The sequence below is a fragment of the Ictalurus furcatus genome, chromosome 7, assembly GCF_023375685.1.
Source record: "Ictalurus furcatus strain D&B chromosome 7, Billie_1.0, whole genome shotgun sequence".
Taxonomy (NCBI): domain Eukaryota; kingdom Metazoa; phylum Chordata; class Actinopteri; order Siluriformes; family Ictaluridae; genus Ictalurus; species Ictalurus furcatus.
Genome location: NC_071261.1, coordinates 25,347,942 through 25,363,050, shown reverse-complemented (window position 1 = coordinate 25,363,050; position 15,109 = coordinate 25,347,942). Strand labels below are relative to the sequence as shown.

Sequence of the window (15,109 nt, the reverse complement as noted above, 5' to 3'; positions counted from 1 at the left end):
TAAAGAAACATTTTTCTTTATAGTTATTGAATAATAATGCTGCCTTCGTGTACTAAAATGAGTCCTAAAAGTTGCACAGGAGCATCACTTCAAGTCATAATTACAGGTTGAACTGGAAATAAACCTGATTTTCTAGCTGCTCAGTGATGGACTGGCATCTCATCCAGGGAGTTTTCCTCCTGCCTTACAGCTAGTGTACTCAGGTTCAGGATCCATCGCTCACTGACCAGGATAACATGATTACTGAAGATGAATGAATGGATGTGTTTACAGATTGTTACTACATGTTACCCATCATGGGACATTTCTATCGAATTAGACGTGTGTCGTCAGAAATGTGAATTTAAATGCAAAAATCTGAAAATATTATAATTTAGAATTTGTATTGTGCCTCAAGAAATTGAAGTTTGAACTGTAATTAAATTTTATGTTTTGCAAAAGAGCAATATAAAATTAATTTCATGTTTATTCCCACCTCATGCCCTGTGAAACGGTCTAGCCTCTGGGTTATGATTGAAATTGTGTATGTGTATCTCACACAAGTGGTTGATCCAACTGTCCAGGTCAGATGTTGGTATTTATACCTCACAGTTTCTGAGACAAACCAGACAGCACACTATGACCTGTTTTCGATCAGTGAGCTCTCACATGAGGGAAGTTTTTTCCATAACTGATATATATTAATGTTTGTTATTATGCTAATCTGCTTTTGTTTCATGTTATAGGAACTATGTTGTTGGATGTGAATTTCTAATTTTAACTAAATGGGGTTGGAAATTTGTTTAAAATATCTTAAAACAGATTTTTTCTCATCCCAAATAATAATAAAAAAAACAATCACATTGTCCAACTGTTTATAAGCTGTGTGTTTGGCAGAGAGCTGCTTCTGGGCTCTTATCCCTGTACTGCTCAGCTAGATTCTTGGATTTGTTTTTGATTTCATTTTTAATTCTCCTAGAAATGTCAGCTAAATGTCCAGAGACCAGAGCTTCTAATCTAAATGTGAACATGCCACATCCTAATGCACAGTTTCAGATTAAAACAATCACTTAGCAGTGGTAACAAGGAGAAGCATTCCAAGAGACTAGACTTTGCTTTTACTAACTAAAAAAAACAACTATTGTCATCTTCTAGACACACACACACACAAAAATCATTGTCTTTTAGGTTCTGCCCATAAATAACATCTTGACAAACATTAAATGCTATGTCTCATTAGTTCCTTCAAAATATTACACAATTAACAGGGGTAATCAGGACAAGCTTTATTTTAATATATAAGGGAAGGGAAACAAATCAAAAATACAAATGATTGAAAGAGTTGAGAAAGTAATTTCCCCAATGTAACAGTCACATTCTCTTATACAATCTCACTTTAAAAACAGTGCCTTTAAACCAGGTGAGAATAACAAGGACGGAGGCAAAATCTTTTCACTAAAATAGTATACGAAGGTTAATAGCACTCAAAATAAAAGCATAGTATTATGTGGAGAATATTCAAAATCTCAGTGTGAATATTTTTAGGCAATAGAAACTGGTTGGCCACTTGTGGTTCTTATTTTTTGGTACAATATTATTTTTGGTGCATGTGTGGCTTGATTGTGGTGTGTTTTCTTTTCTAATCATCAATAATTCTCATATGCATCAGTGTAATTGCTTGACATATCTGTTCATGCTAATTCACTTTCTCATCTTAAGACTACTGAGCTAAAGTAACTGAGCTAAAGACAGAGCTAAAAGTATCACAAAGTATCACAATGTCACAGAGTTACACTGCTCTCTTCCTCTGTATGGTAACTATTCAATTCTTGTAATGACAAAGTTTCACAAGCCTGAAGTGAGTGTGATAATTAAAGTTGGATAAAAGTTGTGATAATAAGCACAGACTCTATACTTAACAATATATTAGATTTTTGCATAAGATCATACGATTTTGATTTTATTAATTAATCAGAATTTTAATTTAGTGTAGCCTAAAATGTTATGTATATATTTTAATTGGATATTTGTATGTACTGTAGTGATACACAATTTATAGTAGAAATTTCACTTCTGAATATCTGAAAAAAAAAGTGAAAATAGAATTGTCACATCAATTTAGGTTTTCATCTTTAAAAAGATTTATTATTTTTTTCTTATTTAATCACTACTATTATTTTTAGATTGTATTACATTGTTGTTCTGTGGTTTTCAAATTGTGCACCAGAAAAATGTTTCAAAATCCATTTTTAAGCTTACCATTTTATGTGAGATTTAAAAAAAAATCATTCAGTCTTAATTACAGGAGAGATGATCAATGGTGCTGAATTTTTACCTCCTTCTTTTAAATAAGGACAGAAGTAAGGATAGAGTTTCTCAGTGAAAGACTGACCAGTGAAAGAGTAGATATGAGAGCTGGCCTTCACATCATAAAAGGAGACCAGACCCTCCTCATAATCCACAAACACCCCCACCTTCTCCACCTTCTCTCTCAGTGTGAGAGGGACAGCGGGACCAGCATTAGCCGTATACTGATTCTCATTCCTCAGCCACACAGTCCAGAATCCATGATGAGGTCTCAGTGTAATCTTCCCCTTCCTGTTAATGGACTCTTTAGCCACTCCCAAATCCCACGCAGTTTTCCCTCTGACCTGCACCTCATAATAAAATCTCCCTGAGGAGAAACACTGCTTTCCCAGAACACAGACACATTTATTAAACCTCTGTGGTGTATCAGGGAGATCCTGTCGTGTGTCTCCATGTGTCACTTGTTTTCCATCAGCAGACAGGATGAGTTCAGGATAAGCTGTATCAGAATCCAGAGTCACATCCACTGATAGAAACACACAGAGTGAGATGTGAGTTTTCAGGTAAAGATGAAATCATCCAGTGGAGTGGATCATATAAATAATTCTACATTAGAGGAGACATCTTAAAAATTTCTCCCCGTGAAGCCCACTTTCCAGTTTTTTTGTGAACAAACCTGTTCATATTCAAAGTACTGCATGGTATACCTCACAGGAAGTTGGCGTCTTTTTTTTTTTTTTAATAGGGGAAGCACAGGTGTCTGTTACTGAAGTATATATCTGTGTGTGTTCTGTTTTTATCTGTTTAATCTGTTTAATTCTCAGTGTCTTCACATAAGAAAAGCATCAAAAGACTTAAACTATAGCATTAAAAGACAAAACTAGAAGTGTTTGCCAGCTAAGCTGCAAAATAGCTAGCTCAATATCACTAAAGAACGTGGTGACATATCTAGATCTATAAATAAACAAAAAACAGATGCAAATAATCAAACAAATGTTATGCTTACAATTTGTTTACAATATTACCAATTACAACAATAAAAGCTTTAGTAGTTGTGTAAAATGTATGTATTTGGTTATTGACTACTACAGAGCTACTACAAGCAAGGAATGCACTATCCAATAAACACTGAGATAATTATTTATATGCAAAAAGGAGACAATAGAAACCCAGCTTCTCTGGGTTTATGTCATCAGTGTAAAACTGACATCAAAAGAGATTTTCAGACAGACTATGCTGTCCACAAAAAATAGTTTGGGTAAAATGAACAAACAATGCAAAATTGCAGTGAGATTTTTGATGCACTTATTTAGCCAAAAGTTTGTAGACACCTGGCCATCACACTCATATGTGGTTCTCAAAACTGTTCCCACAAAGTTGGAAGCAGACATTTGTACAGAATGTCCAAACTTGTTCCAGCATGACAATGCCTGTGACTGTGCACAAAGCGAGATCCATGAAGACAAGCTATGCCTAGTTTGGAGTGAAATAACTTGAATGTCCTGCACAGAGCCCTGACCTCAACCCCACTGAACAAATTTTGGATGAAGTGGAACATCAACTGAGCCCCAGACCTCCTCACCCAACATAAGTGCCTGACCTGACTAAATCTCTTGTGGCTGAATGAGCACAAATTCCCACATGCTACAAAATCTAGTGGAAAGCCTTCCCAGAATTGTGGAGGTTATTATAACAGCATAACGGGGACTAAATCTGGAATGTTCATTTTTGGGATGAAATGTCATGTTCAAGAAGCACATACGAGTGTGATGGTCAGGTGTCTGACAAATTTTTGACCATATAGTATAATTTGTTTAGCTAAAATATTGAATTTCACCAAGAGTGATTAATAGTATTAATTAATAATATTAGCACATTTCTACATGCAATATATAATCATTTTACTGCCTGATTTTAATGAAATGATAGGGGAAGCTGGTATTTTAGTGTTAGAGTTGTCACTTCATTTTAGGCCTTTAATTTTTTTGGTTAAAATCTTAGGCTTTTTCTCTTTCTAAAGTGCAGTGCAGTGTTCATTAGCCTCTCTAATGAATGTAGTTAACTGATGGTAACTACAGTCATGTGAAAAAATAAGTACACCCCATGGAAATTGTTGGCTTTTTTTGACATATTTGGACAAGCAAACATTTTACCCTCTTTGAAACAGTGCCTATTGATAAATGTGTCAAATGACACATAAAATTGACATTAACAAAAAAACAGATCAGTCACATGGAAATAGTAAGCTCACCCTTACATTTATGACACCTTAAAATCTATAAATTAGAATCAGGTGTTCAAGATTGAGTGCCAGTGATTAGAGCCTGCTTAGGGAGTGCAGGTGGAACCTGTCTTATTTATACCCCTCATATCTAGTATCTGGTGTTCCCTTTGCTATTGAGGTGTGTGGTGTCATCATGCCAAGATCTAAAGAGTTCTGTAAGCCCTTCAGAAAAATGGTTGTGGATGCCTCTGAGTCTGGCAAGGGATTTAAAAAGATCTCCAGATTATTTGAACTACATCATTCCACTGTAAAGGAAAAATTTCAAACGACTGCCAATTTTTCCAGGACTAACTGTCCCAGCAAATTCAGCTCAAGAGCAGACCATCTGATGCAAAAATAAGTCTCCAAGAACCCTAAAATTTCATCACAGGATCTGCTAATAAGTCTTGCAACTGTTGGTGTCAAAGTGCATGTTTCTACAATCAGAAAGAAACTGCACAAATTTGACCTGCATGGGAGGCGTGCCACACTTTGCAAGACTACACTTTGCCAATGAGCATACAGGCAAAGACCAGGTCTTTTGGAATAATGTGCTCTGAAAAGATGAATCAAAGATATAGAGTTCTTTGGCCATAGTAACAGCAGACAGGTTTGGCACAGAACAAAGGCAGCTTTTCAGGAGAAGCACCTCATACCATCTGTGAAGTACAGTGATGGAAATGTTATGGTTTGGGGTTGCTTCACTTTCTCGGGGACTGAACAGCATGCATTCATTGATTCAACCATGAATTCTGCATCACATCAAAGAGTGCTTGAAGATAATGTGAGGCCATCTGTCTGTAAGTCAAAGTTGAACCGAAAGTGGACCTTTCAACAGGATAATGATCCTAAGTACACAAGAAAATCCACTAAATAATGGCTCAAAAAGAAGAAATGGAGGGTTATGGAATGGCCTAGTCAAAGCCTGGATTTGAATCCCATTAAAATGTTGTGGGGGGATTTGAAATGGTCATTACATATAGGAAAACCCTCAAACATCTTGGCACTGAAAGAATATTGCATGGAAGAGTGGTCAAAAATTCTGAAGTCAGAACAAGCTGATGTCAGAGCCTGGTGGACAACTATGCAAATGCCTACAATAAGTTATTTCTGCTAAAGGGGGAAATTCTAGCTTTTGAGGCCAATATTACATCTATTGATATTTCTGTTGAAAAATGCTAGTCGTCCTTGTGGTTTTGTTCAAGTATATCAACATTATTAATTATCACTGTTTCAAAGATGATCAAATGCTTGTTTATAAAAAAACAAAAACAAAAACAAAACAAAGTCAACAATTTCCATGGTGTGTATGAATTTTTTCAAATGACTGTATATACTTATTTAATGACAGCTAAGTTGAACATATTGATAGGTTTTGTTTCACATTAATAAACATTTATTTATTTATAATAAACATTTATTTATTACACATTAAACATTTATTTATTTATAATAAATGGATCATTCCCAATTTAAAAAGCATATGGCTCTGTTGGTGTCTATTTTGTGGTCCAGTTCCAATGTCAAAATGTGATTAGCAGGTCTGATACAGTCATTTAAACAGGGTGCATTTAGGAATATTGTGACATCAGGTAATTAGGGACAAGCACTTTCTCGCCTGATAAGTGAAAGTCAAAACTTACGTTGCTAAGCCCTTGCAGTGAAACTGCTTGATAGACATAACATGAATTTATTCATTACACATCATATAAGGGGCTGTGGTTAGCATCAAACAGGAAGTTTGTTGTACTACAATAACAAGATAAGCATAAAGTGCAAAATGGTTATATACAGTATCTCACAAAAGTGAGTACACCCCTCACATTTTTGTAAATATTTGATTATATCTTTTCATGTGACAACACTGAAGAAATGACACTTTGCTACAATGTAAAGTAGTGAGTGTACAGCTTGTATAATAGTCTAAATTTGCTGTCCCCTCAAAATAACTCAACACACAGCCATTAATGTCTAAACCGCTGGCAACAAAAGCGAGTACACCCCTAAGTGTAAATGTCCAAATTGGGCCCAAAGTGTCAATATTTTGTTTGGCCACCATTATTCACCATTATTTTCCAGCACTCTTGGGCATGGAGTTCACCAGAGCTTCACAAGTTGCCACTGCAGTCCTCTCCTACTCCTCCATGACGACATCACGGAGCTGGTGGATGTTAGAGACCTTGTGCTCCTCCAACTTCCGTTTGAGGATGCCCCACAGATGCTCAATAGGGTTTAGTCCATCACCTTCACCCTCAGCTTCTTTAGCAAGGCAGTGGTCATCTTGGAGGTGTGTTTGGGCTCGTTATCATGCTGGAATACTGCCCTTTGGCCCAGTCTCCGAAGGGAGGGGATCATGCTCTGCTTCAGTATGTCACAGTACATGTTGGCATTCATGGTTCCCTCAATGAACTGTAGCTCCCCAGTGCCGGCAGCACTCATGAGGCCCCAGACCATGACACTCCCACCACCATGCTTGACTGTAGGCAAGACACACTTGTCTTTGTACTCCTCACCTGGTTGCCGCCACACACGCCTGCCACCATCTGAACCAAATAAGTTTATCTTGGTCTCATCAGACCACAGGACATGGTTCCAGTAATCCATGTCCTTAGTCTGCTTGTCTTCAGCAAACTGTTTGTGGGCTTTCTTGTGCATCATCTTTAGAAGAGGCTTCCTTCTGGGACGAGAGGCATGCAGACCAATTTGATGCAGTGTGCGGCGTATGGTCTGAGCACTGACAGGCTAACCCCCCACCCCTTCAACCTCTGCAGCAATGCTGGCAGCACTCATACGTCTATTTCCCAAAGACAATCTCTGGATATGACGCTGAGCACGTGCACTCAACCTCTTTGGTTGACCATGGTGAGGCCTGTTCTGAGTGGAACCTGTCCTGTTAAACCACTGTATGGTCTTGGCCACCGTGCTGCAGCTCAGTGTCAGGGTCTTGGCAATCTTCTTATAGCCTAGGCCATCTTTATGTAGAGCAACAATTCTTTTTTTCAGATCCTCAGAGAGTTCTTTGCCATGAGGTGCCGTGTTGAACTTCCAGTGGCCAGTATGAGGGCTTGTGAGAGTGATGACACCAAATTTAACACACCCGCTCCCCATTCACACCTGAGACCTTGTAACACTAATAAGTCACATTACACCGGGGAGGGAAAATGGCTAATTGGGCTCAATTTGGACATTTACACTTAGGGGTGTACTCACTTTTGTTGCCAGCGGTTTAGACATTAATGGCTGTGTGTTGAGTTATTTTTAGGGGACAGCAAATTTACACTGTTACACAAGCTGTCCACTCACTACTTTACATTGTAGCAAAGTGTCATTTCTTCAGTGATGTCACATGAAAAGACATAATCAAATATTTACAAAAATGTGAGGGGTGTACTCACTTTTGTGAGATACTGTATGTACATGTACCCTGTAATGTGCTCTAGAGATCAGTTTTTGTTGCAAGAAGCTAGGCCCACCCTGAGATGAGATATTGAGGTTTCCCTAAACAGCTGTATAACCAAAATTTTTGTGTGCCATGACACCCAGATGGCTGTCGTAGTTAAACCAAGTAAAATAAGTGGTGGTTTTGCAGTGCCAGTACATAGAGGTAATCACGCAAAAAATTAGGAAAATTAAATGTGGTCAAGCAACCTGTATTGGACCACTTGAGATGGAATGACCCATCGATGTACAAATGTTTATAATTTAATAATTTACAAGATGTCACAAATTACCAAGGTTAATTAGGACAGCCTTAAAATACAATAAATGGCAGAGGACAAGTGGAGGGATGTAATCACTGCATGATGGGATGCATGAAACACCCCTCAACTATGGATGAATGATGCATTGATGGATTTTATGTGCATTAAATGGTGTTATTATGATCTTAATAACCAGGGGAATAAGGAATTCTTGACTCAGAAATATAGAATGTTACTTAGGCCTACTACTGAGGATGCAGAGATTTTTACTTAATGTACTGTGATCATATAATCACAGACTGAGACTGATATTGAGATTTATTTTTTAAAATCCTGTAATGCTGCAGGTGCAAGAAATACTGTGATTACTACTTAATCTATTCATAGAGAATGTTAGAATCTTACCCACATCCCACCCTGTCAGACACTGTAATTAAACAATGTGATGAAAAGATGAAACAAGGTGAGATCAGAAATAGATAAGAAATATTAAAATGCATTTTCCTTTTGTGATAGTGATATTGCATTATTTATATGTGTGTGTCTGTGGCTTTAGTAAAGACGTAGAAAGGATGCAAAATTGAGAAAAACATGAAGGAAGTAAAGTAAATATCTTTTGTGCTAAAAATGTGTCTTTAGTTCTGAATATCTGACTTTGAAGAGATTCTAAAATTGATGACACAATCATCAGACACAATCAGTTTTTTCTATTTTATATGTATGTGTGTAAAACTGTTTTCATGATCAACAGCATTTACCTTTGATAAAATGTAAACTAGAGTAAGACTGTTCATACACAAAAGAGCTCTGGGGTACTTCACTATAGTGAAATGTAAGAAGAAGATCAGTCTTTCTAAAGTAGAATAGGCTTTAACAGTTTTAGGGCATGGCAATAATATGGAGCTATAATGAGGAGGCTAATGACAGACATTTTAAGACTTCCTGGACTAATCTGGAGAGGTATTCAGTTAATAATAATAATAATAATAATAATAATAATAATAATAATGTCTGATGATGCAGTGGTGTAATGCTGATATGTACATTTTAATATGAGAGGAAATCAGAAACCTCACGGTACCTGCATACTGCTGAATCCTCTTCAGTTCTGTGGAAACTAATCACAACAAAACATCACTTTCATTAGATTTAAGATCATTTCAATGTAACACATTTTAGACTCATGTCTAAAAATTGTTAAATATGAAAGTTTCTCACCTGTTTCCTTTAACTTGTCATTGAGTGTTTGAGTGAGTTTCTCATTCAGAGTCTTCTGAAGCTGAGACAGAGCTGTCCTCACAGTGTCCCCACTCAGATCAGTGTTAATACTGATCTCAGTCCAGTTCTTGGTGTGTGGAGGGCTGCACATGGAGGAGTAAATCTACAGTAGAGCAGGAGAGAGGAGAAATCCCTCAGCATGGTGAGTGTTGTTCTGTGATGTTCTGCGTTGCCAGTGAGCAGAGAGAGGAACACTGACCTGTAGGAGGTGGAGATGCTCCTCAGTGTGTGAGAGCTGCTCCAGCTCAGTGTCTCTCCTCTTTAGCACAGTGATTTCCTGCTCCAGCTCTTTAATGAGTCCTTCAGCCTGCCTCTCTGCTGCTTTCTGCTTCTCCTCCATCACCTCCAGCAGCTCAGCCTGACTTCTCTCAATGGAGCGAATCAGAGCAGTGAAGACTTCAACACTGTCTGCTTTCTCTTTCTCTGTGCTTCTCTAAAGGAGGAACACATTTTCACTTCCATCAGATAACACTGAATAGTGAAACAGTGTTTAATTGTTTAATGCAGTTTGTTCATTTTTAAAGAATACAATGAATGCACAGTATGCAGGAATGTAGCAGGTATAAAGTCATGGCATGTTCTACACACTTTGCTGAGGTCTACTGAGTGTTTGATCTCTTGGATCTTCTTCAGTCGGTCCTGAATCATCTGCTGCACATCAGTCTGTGTTTCCCCCAGCTGAGTCTGAGGACAGAGCAGAAGACAATATAATATGTAAAGTAATAGATTTCTTTTTGTTTCAAATGCATTCTTAGAAATGATTTGTATTTTAAAAAAATAATTAATTTAAATTATACCACAGCGAAATAATGGCTGTAAAAACCTCCCTCCCATCGAGAACGGGGTACATGTTCTATGGCCCCTTTGTCCAAGAAGGATCTTACTTCCTGCGCTAACTTCAGGCTCTGCTCTGTACTGACTACTGTGGTGAGCACACCTCTGAACCGGGGGGGCCGTGCTCTGAACTGGACCCGGTATCCCTTTTCTACAGTAGACAGAACCCATGGAGACACATTCGGCAGTAGTTTCCATGCTGCCAGGTCTTTTAGTGATGTTAACTTTTCCACATTCTATTGGAGGGAAAGCATCAGATTTTTGTTGCCCTGTGACAGCTCGCTGACCAGAGAACACTGAAAACTTGGGACAGCCTTGGCTAGGGGAGGCTCTACAGTAGTACTGGGGGCTAACTGCTCTAACAACCTCATGTGCCCTGATACGTCCCTCCACGGCCCCTCAGGACCACTCCTCCTTTGTCTGCTTGGCCTTTATGACCATTCTCATATCAGGCTTAGTAGCAGGCCGTGACTGTAGCCACCCGGTTCCCCTGGCTGTCTTCGGGGGGAGTCGGGCTGCCGTACTCGCCTTCTGTGTCTCCCTCGCACTAGCGCTGGTCCGGTCTCCACTTGTGGATGCCCGGGTAAACTCGACACGACAGGAAAGGAACTGGTTGAATGCCGCCATATGTTGAACTCACTCAGCAGGTCTGCTTGGTAGGTCTGCAACACTGTCATTGTCTGCAGTGACCCACAAGCAAGACTACTACTCCATAGGCCTTGTCCGCCAACGCCATGGTGGCCTTACACGGTGGCTTGGATGGCAAAGTCGGCCCCCCTAATTACCTGCCGTCGATGGACAGAGGTAGCTCGCAAGTGCCTCCTCCACCTTCAGCATAGCTAAATAGCCATGCGGTTCATGGCCAGACACGGAAGACAGAGCAAGAGATAGAGTACCACTCGTCTCCAGCTCCTCTTCCAGATCCATATGAGGTCCCCAGGACCTTGGCAGCAGCCGGCCCAGATCCGCAAGACTCTGAAACCCGACTCGCTTCAGCTGAGAAGAGAGCGAGCAGCGAGCGGAACTGCCTAATTGTAAGGCGTTCACAATGCGCGCAGTCAGACCTCTCAAGGGTTTCCGTGGCGTTCTCCATCCCTAGATACTTCACACAGAAAGTGTGCGGTCCACCCCATGATGAAAGGGGAGTAAGGCGTAACACTCTTCCTGAATTCTCTCACTCATACTTTTCTCCCTTTTTTTTAAAGGATAGGAAAGAAAAGAGATTTTTTTTTTTTTTGGAAAAGATAGAGAGGAAATGAAGAGTCTTTTTGCGAGCGTTACACAAACGACAGACATGCAGTCTCAATAGAAGATAATAAGGCTGACGTTGCGGTTCATAGGTGTCGTTTATATATCACGAGACATGCGTAATTGCCACGTCACCTGATCACGGCAGCCTATAAACTGGCATGATGGTACACAAGCTTTAGATGCCGGTCATGCGCGAGGGCGCTTCCTACAGCGTTCAGCTAACGCAATGTGGAGTTCCCTTTGAAACGGAACACACCCGAGGTGTAACGGCATTTCCACCTTGGGGTATGTATTATTTTCTAATAATTCAATGGCTTGTCGTAAATTCCTTACTTAACTTTGGTTGATTGTGCTTATTCATTTCAGGGACTCATGTGAGGAAGAGTACAATCCAACTATATAACTGAGTACTAAAGGCTTAACAGCAACTTAATCACAGTTTTTTAGAATTTAAACTGATAATCTTCAGATATTTAACCACTGATCTACTTCTTGATAAATTAGTTCGCATTATCTATAAGAATGTGCAAAAGCGGACGTTAATCAGTGTTTCTCACCTTCCTCTCTCTGCTCTCCTCCTCTATAGGAACAGTGTTGTGATTCTTGTGGTCTTTCTCAGTGCAGAACTTACACACACACGTCTGATCATCTCTACAGAACAGCTCCAGAGCTCGCTCATGTTTCTGGCATATGTAGTCCTCCAGGTTCTCCACAGGGTTTATTAGTTTATGTTTCTTAAGTTTGGGAACATGATTATGTGGCTCTAAATGGGTTTTACAGAAAGTCAGTCCACAATCCAGACAGGATTTCAGGGCCTTCAGCTTCTCTCCAGTGCAGGCATCACAAAGAACCTCAGGTTTGTCAGGACCACTTTTCTTCTTGAAGTGATCTGCAACCTCTCTCAGTGTTGTATTTATCTTCAGTTCAGGTCTCTTGGTGAATTTCTCTTTGCATAATGGACAGTAACAGTGTTGACTCTTCTCCCAGCACTGTGTAAGGCAGCTCTTACAGAAGTTGTGTCCACATGGAGTGGTGACTGGATCAGTGAATACATCCAGACAGATCGAACACTGCAGCTGATCTTCAGACAGGAGACTGCTGGAGTCATGCACAACTAGGTTTGATAGGAAAAAAATATCTTTTTGGTAAGTTATTAAGTGTCACTTTATACACCAGTGTAGGTTAAAGAAAACTATGGCAGAGTCTTTTTATTTAACTCATAGGTTCCATTTGATCAGCACTGTCGTTCTTTATAATTCTTCAGCACCGAAGACCACGCGCGCGCGCACACACACACACACACACACATACACACACACACACATTATGCTAGACTGTTACAAGAAAGCTTTAATAAAGCTCGAATGTATCACAAACACACCATCACACCTGCTTTTATTAACACTCACTGTATCTTCAACCAACTGGTTTACGTAGATACAATTCAGTGACTTTCATGTACAAACTACAGTATGTTACTTACAATAATCTGGTCTCTCCATGCTTCTCCTTCTGCCTTTTGTTGGTTGTGGTGATGAGGATTATTGCTTCTGTTAAACCTTTTCAAGAAATGTTTTGTTCCCATATATCATACATAAGCAATGACACTGGTTCATCACTAAGTAAGAAATATACTTTCACATTTCTGATACATAATAACGGCATTGTATTTGATATCAGTAAGGATACTTTAGCATTTCCCCCCATGTTTACTTTCCCGTGTTAGAGACACACACTCTCTCTCTCTCTCACTCTCTCTTTCTCTCTCTCTCTCTTTGTGTGGTAAAACCTCTGAACCACTGTATGGAACATTCACAGAATCACCTACCTTAACTTTTCTCCTTGCCTTTTGACAGGAATGTATTTACACTCCTCATTAAAAGATCGTGTGGTAGTTATATTCTTCTGTAAAAAGATTTTAGCTGGATGAGCTTTCTGACTGACTCCGTTTCACTTTCATTTAGCTGGTGTGACGTTACTTCCCTGTACACTATGTAGTGAACTAGATTAAGACGAGGACCATCTCATATTTGATCGTAATGCAGCGTATAGTGTAGACTGAATAAGACACATGATGTTCACCATTCACAAACCATTCTGTTAAATTTATTGTGTTGCTGCTTTATTTCTGCAGTTAATTTCGGGAACATTTTAATGAGAGGATAAATAGAAATGAATCTTCTTAATGAAGCACAGATAGCAGAACAACTTTAATACAGGGATTCGTATTTGTACTGCTTGGCTGATTTTACAGTAATTTTAATAAATTAAAGCAAATACAATGCAGATTATTGTTATTTTGTTGTTTCGAAGTACGAAGCAATTTCATCCACTCTTAGCCAAGGAAGAACCGTCAAATGGTCAACTAACCGTTTGGAAGTCAAAAGAGTCGGATCTACTTGGTGAACTGAATGAAATGATCCGATTCATTTCACAAGAGCCTGAATCACTATCCTGCTGCAGGTGAGCAGCTGGTCACAATATTATCCTTCCTGAATATCACACTGCGTCCCAATTAGCACACTATCCATACCAAATAGTATCCGAGATCAGAGTTAGAAGGTACCCGGATGGTCTACTATTTCCGGTAGATTTTTGAAGCATGGATCCATAGACACTTTTCCAGCTAATATTTCCCATAACTCCTTGGGCGAGAGAGGAGGAGTTTTGTGACGGTTTGCATTGCCGAATTCATTTTAGAGAGGTGTAAATAAAATGTGTAAATCAAAAAATAAATCAAGGGAATGGTAAATGAAATGATAGAGTATAAATTATACAAGGAATAATGAATGAAGAAAAGCTGAAATGCAGCGAGGATTTTGTTTACGGCAACAACATTCTTTGACATGTCAGTATGTCCCAGTACTTGCGTACTCTTTTAAAACACAACCAAAAGTATGTACTTTTTCTTTACAAAAAAAGTACATACTTTAGTACATAGTATAAATATGGTTAACACAACCAATCAGAACTTGAGCTTTGGATTTCATAAATACCAGAGAAAAGATGCTGTGGATTGTCCGGTTTCTGGATTATTGACTGGATTATATGGATTCATGGTTCTAGTGCATTGTTGACCTTGATGGTTAAGGCTCTGGGTTACTGATTGGAAGATCAGGGGTTCAGGCCCCAGAACTGCCAAGCAGCCCTTGAGCAAGGCCCTTAACCCTCTCTGCACCAGGAGAGCCGTATCATGGCTGACCCTGCGCTCTGACCCTAACATGCTGGGATATGCAATGAAAAAGAATTTCATGGTACTATAACACATATGCAACCAATAAAGACTAATTATCGATACTTGTCTTTCCTATTCCTTTGCTTTTACTTAAACCAGCATAAAAGGAACATTTTTCTCTAATTTCTCTCATTAACATGAACTAATTTGAGAAATAACACTATTTACACACTAACACACACTTTAAGCAAGAGTTTGTTGATAAATGAAACCAATTACACTGACATTTGAGCTGCAAGCACTAATATATTACATCATTTT

At 39.0% G+C, this 15,109-nt stretch overlaps 1 protein-coding gene across 2 annotated transcripts; it reads right to left on the bottom strand.

The window, feature by feature from the left end:
* Nucleotides 1-980: 980 nt before the first annotated feature.
* LOC128610252 (E3 ubiquitin-protein ligase TRIM39-like) lies at nt 981-13,689 on the bottom strand. 2 transcript variants are annotated; one of them, XM_053629450.1, is made up of 8 exons: nt 13,442-13,689; nt 13,097-13,172; nt 12,171-12,727; nt 10,117-10,212; nt 9,728-9,961; nt 9,469-9,631; nt 9,332-9,367; nt 981-2,812 (listed from the first exon to the last, which is right to left on the bottom strand). In XM_053629450.1, the coding sequence occupies exons 2-8, from the start codon at nt 13,113-13,115 to the stop codon at nt 2,265-2,267; spliced, it is 1,653 nt and encodes a 550-aa protein (XP_053485425.1). In that variant the 5' UTR covers nt 13,116-13,172; nt 13,442-13,689; the 3' UTR covers nt 981-2,264. The 2 variants fall into 2 exon arrangements, with proteins under 2 accessions (XP_053485425.1, XP_053485426.1); XM_053629451.1 differs by lacking the exon at nt 13,442-13,689 and having other exon boundaries at nt 13,097-13,416.
* Between the last annotated feature and the right edge of the window lie 1,420 nt (nt 13,690-15,109).

Excerpts from the sequence above, each read along its gene's own strand:
- LOC128610252 (XM_053629450.1), bottom strand. Across the intron at positions 10,213-12,170 it reads AGGAGAGCAGAGAGAGGAAG|ACTCAGCTGGGGGAAACACA; the intron begins GTGAGAAACACT and ends CTCTGTCCTCAG. Across the intron at positions 9,368-9,468 it reads TGACAAGTTAAAGGAAACAG|TTTCCACAGAACTGAAGAGG; the intron begins GTGAGAAACTTT and ends TGTTGTGATTAG.